The sequence below is a fragment of the Corvus brachyrhynchos genome, unplaced genomic scaffold (assembly GCF_000691975.1).
Source record: "Corvus brachyrhynchos isolate BGI_N302 unplaced genomic scaffold, ASM69197v1 scaffold525, whole genome shotgun sequence".
NCBI lineage: Eukaryota > Metazoa > Chordata > Aves > Passeriformes > Corvidae > Corvus > Corvus brachyrhynchos.
The window spans coordinates 211,162-219,704 of record NW_008238341.1 but is presented as its reverse complement, the minus strand read 5'-3'; the positions used below and the strand labels follow the sequence as shown (position 1 = coordinate 219,704).

Genomic DNA, 8,543 nt, shown 5'->3' with positions numbered 1-8,543 from the left:
GGCAGCTGCAGTGCAGGAGCTGCTCCACCAGCTTGTCCACCCTGGGGATCTCCTCGTTGCCTGGGCAGTCCAGCGTCACCTGGGCAGTGGGACAAGGCCCCGGCGGGTCAGTGCTCAGGCTCCTGTGGTGGGAGGCCTGACCTGCCCCGGGCCCTGCAGATCTGGGGAGTTTTAAGGCAGATGTGATGGGTTTCCTTCCACAGAAACAAACCCCCGGTCAGTCTGCAAGGTGGGAGTTCCCTGGGAATGTCTCATTCCAGACACTCAGGGAAAATCACAGGATCATCAAGGCAGGAAGAGACCTTCAAGATCATCGAGTCCAACCACCAACCCAGCACCAGCACAGTCACCTCTAAACCATGGAATCACTGAATCATTAAGATTGGAAAAGACCTCCAAAACCATCAAATCCAACCTGTGGCCCACTCCCACCTTGTCACCCAGCCCAGAGCCCTGGGTGCCATGTCCAGTCATTCCTTGGACATCTCCAGGGCCAGAGACTCCACCACCTCCTTGGGGAACTTTTTCCAAAGCCTGGCCACCCTTTCAGTGAATTTTTTTTCTTATATCTAATCTGAACCTCCCTTGGTGCAACCTGAGGCCATTTCCTCTCCTTCTTTCACTTGAGACACAGCAGAAGAGAGCGACCCCCACCTCATTCCCACCTCACTCCCACCTCCTTTCAGCACCCACTCCAGCAGGACGCAGCTCCCAGGTACTGCTGGCACTGGAATATCGGTGTGACAGCAAAGGCCACCCACAAGACACGATGCCGAGCAGCTCAGGGAGTTTGGACTAAACCTTCTCATCAAATGTGAGCCAAAAGCGAGGCAGAGCTGAGCCGGTTCCCTGCACTCTGGGCTTCTCTTGGGCATGGGATTATGGCTCTGCGAGGCTCAGAGGTGACACAGAACCGTGAGGCCTAAGGATGACTGGCTGTGGGAGGCACTTCTGGACATCAAACATGGCAAAATGTGCCAAGGGGGAGCAGGAGACATGGAGCAGTGGAGAGAGCGGGCATGTGGATAAGCACAGGGATAAATAATGCAGGGAATGGGATGAGATGGTTCTGCAAATAGAGGGATAACAGATCATTTAGCAGAGCTTCCAGCAGCTCCTTCCACCCAGGCATCTCCAGACAGGGTACAGTCACCTGAGAGACACCCTGGAAGCAAACTACGAGTGGGAAAACCCCAGGGAAGGAGAAGGACTGGCCCTGAAGTGGTGTCAGAGCAGAGCCGAGGCCCCATGGAGCAGAGCGGGATACTCACGATTTCCCACATGGACTGGGCTGGCATGCAGGAGTCGCAGTGAACCAGGGACTCTGTGGACTGGGGGAAAGTGTTGGGGACGCTGTAGCTGAAACACTGTCCCAGACAGGCCCTGCAAAGAGAACAGGAGGGTGGGGGCTCAGGGGAGGTGCTGCTCTTCCCAGCAAAGGCAGAGGAGATGTGACCTTCCCCTGAGACAGACAGAGGCAGGACACCGTGCCTGGCTTCTTGTGCGAGTGACAGTCCCCAGAGCCACTCCCGCGCCATCAGGTGCCTCCAGCCCTGGGCTGAGATGGATCTTTACCTGTTCTGGATGGATTTGGACTCGCAGCCGCTGTGCCCCACGATCTGGGTGATGTTCTTGGCCTCGCACCAGGCGCTCTTGTCCGGGAAGAGGGCGAGCTTGTTTATGGGTGGTGGAGCAGCCAGGAGCAGCGCTGGGAACAGGGCCCCCACCACGAACCATAACATCATGGCCAGCTCTGCCAAAATCCTACACCTGGACACAGAGAGCAAAGCATTAGCAGCAAAGAAAACTGGCAGAGCAGCCCATTTCTCCAACCTCATGGGAGTCCTTGGTTGTTACAAGCCCAGGTCCATCCCCACATCCCCCTCCACAGCCACTGCCGAGGCCAGGACAGCTCCCAGAACACTGCCCGGGGAGTGGGATGTGCTACTCTGCCTCTTCCCTCTTCAGAACAAGCTCTGGGATAGTCAGATACCTGCACCACCTCTCCCAAGCTCTGTGCCTGGAACAAGAGCAGGCTTTTCCTCATTTCCCACCCAAAGCTGCACTGGGAGAAGTTTGCAAACCGAAAGTGTCACCGCCACGGGCTGAGCCAGGCTGGAGAAGTCCCACACCACAGAAATGTTATTATTTGAGGAAGGAACAAGCTTTCCCACTTCCTTTTCTCCCACTTGAAAGCCAAAGCCGGCCTTGCTGCCAGCCTGGCCGGGGCCGAGGGGAGGAGGAGCAGCAGCAGATGTCGCTGCAAGGCAGCAGCACGCAGGGGAAACCTCAGCCCAGGGGCTGGGAACCCGCAGGAAGGAACAATACAACATTTATTTGTACAGAGCCGCTCGAATCCTGCAAAAGGTTACCCCGAGAACGGGACCTGGGGCTGCAGACAAGGGGGGGCTCGTCACAAGGACAAACCTCGCTCGCAAAGGTGGGCGGCTTGGAGGTCGCTCCCCAGCCCCAGAGAAATCCCCACGAGGTTTCCTGGCTCTGCTCTCCCGCCAAGGCGCCTGAATTAACACTCCCAATCGCTGGGGAAAGGCAGATGGAAAAGCATCACAGGAACAGGGAAATATTTTCCTGTGTGGGGTTTGGATGGAGTCACGGTGAAAGGCATTTGTACTTCCTAAAATATTTGTTAGAACCATGTTATTTGTTATTTCCTTCTATTTATTTATCCAGACGACAATCCAAAGCCCACACTGGAAAGACTGCTGTTGATTCCTGTGGCTCCTGGGCCCAGCCCTCTAACACTTGCTGGGAAGGAGAGGAAAAATGCCCTGTTCCTCCAGAGTCCTCATCCACACACCCTGGGCTGCAGGACCACCAGACTTATCTGAACGATTGAGACGCCCTCCTAAGCACTCAGGGATTTTAAGGTCATTATAGGATTTTGCCCTGTTATCCCTCCCTGAGCCCAGCCTCCTGGATCTGAATCAAAAGACAGATGAGAAAGATTCTTCCCAGTCTTCCATCCCAGGGCACCCAGAAAAGAGCATCCTCATTCACGGGATCTCTGGAGGAATCGTGTGGGGTCTCTGCTACATTTCCTCATTTCCTGGTGATACAAGAACCACGGTCATACAATGCAGCGACACCTGCAAAGCCCTGGCTTCGTAATCCTCCCAGCGCCTGTGGGATGTGAATCCCATGCATCCCTGGTGGGAATACCTGCACAAAGGCTTTGCAGGTGTTGGCTGGAGATCAGCAGAGGGTTAAAACTCTGACCTTGCACTGCCACTGATGAGAGTTGTGGGGTTAAATACCTCTGTCCCAGAGAGGACTCTTCTGCCTGAATTTCTTTTTCCATTTCAGTGGGAGAATTCTGCAGTTTCTGAAGGAAGAGCATGGCTAAGTTGCACATGCACACACGCTTGGTTTGTTTTCTGAAACAAGCATCACTCATTCCTCAAATGCCAGCAGCTCTGTGCTGAGGAATCCTGCTCCCAAAGGCAAGTCCAAGATCAGGGCTTGGATGTGACCCAAAGAGCAAATCACAACCCCCTGGGGAACAGCCCAAATTCCTCTGGAGGCAGCACACAAGTTCACTTCCACATGTCCGATTAGAGAGCAATTTCCTTCTTTCCTAAGAAAGGTGGGGTTTTTTCCAGGTTTCTGTGCATCTCTACACAGCTGCAGAGACAAACATTCCTGTCTGTGCTGCCCGTGCTGCTGCCTGGGATCTGTGTTCCTGGAGGGAGGTGTTCCATGGAGGTGTTTCCGCAGCGCTGCTCAGAGCAGACCCACTGCCAGAGGCACGAGGGATCCTCTCCCAGCATCTGGGCTCCTGCGAGGAAGATGAGTGAGGCTGTGCTCTGCTAAAGCACAGGCCCTGGCCTGGATTCAGGAAAGCACTTAAACACATGCTGCAGCCTTCTCCTTTCCTGAGCAGAGATGTGTTCGTAACCAGGGCCCCCACAACCGCTGGTCCCATGTGCAGGGGGGTGGTGGAAGAGTGGGGAATTGGGTACCCCCAGCAGGGGAACCAGGCACCTCTTTGGAGCTGGAGCAATTCCAAGTCTCCCCCATCCCTCAGGGCAGCCGGCACTGCTATCCCCCACTGACCTGCAGCCCTGAACACACCGCATCCACAGCACAGGGTGTTTTCCTTCTCCCAGGAATGTCCTGGAACCCGCAGGGCTACTTTTCTAGTAAGTAACAAGGTTTCTGCCAGTGCCTAGGAAAACATCTGATGCAGCTGAGTTTGGGAGGGAGCCGGGGCTGGGAGCAGCGTGTCCATAGCTCAAACCAGTCATGCGAACAGAGCTGCCACCAGCACCATTCATCTGACAGCAGCCACAGGGACGGAGACAAAAGCACCGTGTTCCTTCTCCCCCCGGCTGGGAAAGGAAGGGAAAGGAAAAAAGAAGACAAGGCACTCGAGCAGGTTTGCAAACTCCCGATTAAATAAAGGCATTGAGCACATTCCTCCGTGACAAGCTAAATTACACGTTGCAGCCCGAAAGGAACAAGTGTGTTCCCCGGCTGACCCGGCGGAGCAGCCACTTCCCGGCACACAGGGGCTTCTTTCTCTTCCCCGCACCGAGGCACATTTTTTTCCCCGCTAGTCAAAGCTCTTCAAGCAGAAAGTTCAGCTCAGTTCCGGCAGACCCACCGGCCCGTGAGGGTCTCCCCCCCGCTCCCTCTGCAGGGAGCCGCATGGCAGCTTCCTCGGCATCCCTCGGGCAGCATTTGGGAAATAAATGACTCAGCCCCGGACCTGGCACATCCCAGCTCCCGACACAAACAACTTCTCAGCGCAGGCACAGCTGCAGCCTCGTGGTGAGCGGCTCCGGAGCCCTTTCGCAGCCCGTGCCCGAGGAGCTGAGGGGCTGGGGGTGATGCCATGAAGATTTTTTTTGCCTTTTATTTTATACCTTTCTACAACTTCTGTATTCTCAGTGCTTTTCGCCTACATTCTCGGACTTGTTTGTTCAGCTGGGAGACTCAACATTTTAGAAGCTTTGTAGTTAGGGATCAGTGTGCCCCAGACCCCAAGGTCCTCTCCAGAACACATTCTGTAAACCAAGACAGAACCATCCAGGGGAAGGTTCCTTGGGGAGGGGGGCTCACTCGAGCCTCTCACTGGGGAATCTTTGATAGATGTGCTAATTAGTAGCACCTATAATGTTATACCAGATCTTTTGGGGGTGGGCATTGTGGGGTGCATCTCAGTGCATTCGACCTGGACGTGTGCACCTAAGGATCCTTAAAATAAATACCAAAGTAAAATCCCTTTTTTCCTTCTAACCGTGTCTGACTCTTGATTTTAAGACCAGGAAAAGGCATTAGTGGGTCTCAGGGTACCACCCCAGCACCCCTGCGAGACCCTGGAGTTCTGCTGACAGCTCAGCTTCCCACTTTGGAGATCTTCTGGAACAACCTCAGAAGTTTTGTGTCACCTAGAGGAGCTCCTTCCTCCCATCCCAGCAATCCCAGCGCTCTCAGGAGTCCCTCCAGTAGGATAACGCCTGGAAGCAGCTGGGAAAATCCACATCGTTACATCGGCTGGAGGACAATCACTGGAATTACCTCGGAGGCCACGTTCCCACCATCCAGCCCACAGCTGTTCCCAGACATTTGGAAACCAAACACTTCTGGAGGAAAATAAAACAGATCTAATCAGTTTTACCCTCTTTTTCCAGTGGGAAGTTTACACCATAACACAAGACAAGCTTGCAGGTGGACATGGGGAGCGTTTCATGAGTTGTTAAATGTGTTTATAGGTATTTTTCTTATCCAGAATCTTGCAATTCTGCCAAATACAGAGAAGCACAAACACAGGTAGATTGTGCTCACGGCCACACACGAGGCACCCCAGGCTCTGAGAGACAAGAACCCCCAAAGCTTTACAAACATCACCTGGCCAAGGCTTCCAGCCTGTGAACACGGCCCAGAAACAGGGTCCCCCTCATGCTGCAGCTCAGGAAAACGGGGCACCTCAGTGCCTCACTCAGGGACCCAGGTCCTTTGTGACACGCGAGACCTCAGCAGAGATGGACACGGGGAAGGTTTCAGCTCCTGGTCCGGGTCAGAGCTGTGGTCGCCACGTCCCTCTCCGGCCTCCCTGGACACGGGGCTGTCCTCCCTGACGGAGCCAGCTCCTCGCCCAGCCGGGCTCTGCGCTCACTGGCGAGAGTGACCCCAGGCTGGTGTCAGACAGAGTCGCAGCAGTTCGTGTGCCACTGGTTGGTTGTGCTGTTTGCTGAGAGGAGCTGCCACACGGAGCAGAGCAGGCCCCAAAGATGCTCCGTGCCTCAGTTTCCCTGGTGCAAGAGCAGGGACGGGGGAGCACCGAGTGAGCTGATGGGTGCAGGGAGGGTGCAAAACACAGGGAGGTGTTTGGAGAGCCAGACTCCCTTGGAGGGAAGGCTGCCCCGGGCAGGAGGGAGGGCTGGCTGCCAGCAGCCCTTGCCCCACATTCCTGATGGGAAGGTGCTGGGGGAAGGCACAGGGCAGGTGGGAGCCGGGACAGCGTGTGGGGGAGTCACACCAGGACACGGCGCTGCAGGGCAGGGGGGGAAGCTCTCCAAGGACTCGGGTGGGATCACTCCTGCGTGTGCAGGTGGCCAGGAGAGATCTCACTGGAGGAAATGCTGAAAGGAAAATTATTATTTAGGCACCTAAAAGGATGCAAAGCCAGAGTGAAGTGTCTGCTTGACACTTCAACTGGAAAGAAACATCCCAGAAAGATCCAGGGCACGGCTCTCCTCAGGCACAGGATTAGGTCAGTAACTTCTGAACACCACTGGGGATTGGCTCTTGGGAAACTCAACTCAAATAATATTTGCTTACATGGAACAAAACAATTTATAAGCCAGCATTATTAGCAGGAAAAGCTTAAATCTCACTGCACAAAACGGAAAGTCACTGTGTATTGAAAAACATCTATCAAAACAACAGATGTTATTCAATACCTATTTTTATTCAATACTTCCCCCTTTCTGAAATTTGCATTTAGCTAAAACTTTACATTTTTGGGGATCCTTACTGTAGTGACTGTAACAGCCCAAAAGGATCTGATTCAGGTACAATATGGGCAGGGGACAGGGAAGAGAACTCTGCACTGGGAATGTCTGGAGGTAATTCTTCAGGACAGCAGGACACAAGAGTGTCCTTAACTGAGCACAGAAATCTCTCCCGAGCTCAGAGCTCCAGTCTTGCTTCACTGAGCTGCAAAATCTAGGGAGAAATTACAAAAAAATAAACAGGGAACTACCACAGGAAGACATTTGATATTTAAGAACCACAAGAATCCATCCTAAGAGCATTGTGATAGTGGAGCAAAAGCTGTGTCGTTTCTCACTGTGGACCTGGCTGTGTCTGCTCCTTTCAGAAGCAGATGTTAGAGCTTCCCTTTCTGTAACATATTAATTTCCACTCAAGCATGGTTGGGCAAGCCACAGAAATAAAGCAGAAATAAAGAAAAGCAGTGCAGCTTGTTTAAAGCCCTCTGCCCTGCCCACATCGGCCAGAATGTCAGAAGATGCTGGTACATTGGGAATTTTAATCTGGCTTCTCGACCATGCACTGAGCACTTGGGAAACTCATTTTTTGCAGCTGGAAAAAAAAGTCTGAGCTGCTTTACCTCCAAAAGTCATTGGAAAGCTACCTCTGGACTTAGATAGGCTGAGGATGGGGTCCTGGAGGATCTCTGCTGGAAAAGGGACGCACTAATGGCCTGTGGAAGAGGCAAGAGTCATTTAAACAGTTTCTGGTAATTTATTTCAATTGCTCGATTTCTTCAGCATTAAGAACAATCACGGCCAGGAAAATGCATCAGCCTGAAGCTCAGGAACATATCCTGGCCCCACACCTCCACTCCCCCTCTTCTTCAAGCACGTGGGGCTCTGCAGCCCCCAAGAGCAGCGGGACAAGTGGGATGGGAGCAAGGATCAGCTGTCTGGGGACCTGGAACACAAACCTGGGACCAGCCTCCAGCAGCAGCGCTTCTGGGGAGCAGCGGGACTGGGAAGCCTCGGCACACTGGGCAGAGGGAGGGGGTCCTGGCTCTGCCCGAGCCCCTGCACAGGGCAGGACCATCTGAAGCCATGGCTGGAGCATTCCCAGCGCTGGGTCGGAGCTGATCTGAGAACCAGGCGCTTCCCAGCGCAGCTGGGAGCAGCGTTTCAGCCGCAGGCCTCGCTCACATGCCTGGGCCTGAGCGGGGCCCGGCTGCCTCCTGCTTCTCCTGGAGCTGGTGTTTCCCACACAGCCGCAGAGCCGGGAGAGCCAGCCTGGGGCTGAGGGCACCTGGACGTGCAGGAGGGCGGTGGGTGTCCAGCAGCCCCTTGGAAAATCCACGGATAACAGGGATTTTGCTGCTCTCTCCAACGCTGTCCCTGACCCTTGCGAGCAGCAGTTTCCCACCCAGCATGGAAAGGGAATTTCTCCTCCTGCAGCACAGCACCACTGCCGGGAGCCCGACCATCATCCCCCACCCGCAGCACCTCCCCAGAGCACCTGGAGCTCAGTCACTCCAACTCCCTGTGCGGCTGAAGCCACAACCTCTCCCCTCCCTGTTGGAGCACACC

At 54.3% G+C, this 8,543-nt stretch overlaps 1 protein-coding gene across 1 annotated transcript in view; it reads right to left on the bottom strand.

The window, feature by feature from the left end:
- The window catches only part of NBL1 (neuroblastoma 1, DAN family BMP antagonist), a 13,136-nt gene that overhangs the window by 995 nt on the left and 3,598 nt on the right, over nt 1–8,543 (bottom strand). The window contains exons 2-4 of the mRNA XM_008634325.2: nt 1,576–1,770; nt 1,272–1,383; nt 1–79 (exon numbers count right to left, since the gene is read on the bottom strand). Coding sequence (XP_008632547.2) covers nt 1–79; nt 1,272–1,383; nt 1,576–1,770 — 386 coding nt within the window. The remainder of the gene's footprint in view (nt 80–1,271; nt 1,384–1,575; nt 1,771–8,543) is intronic.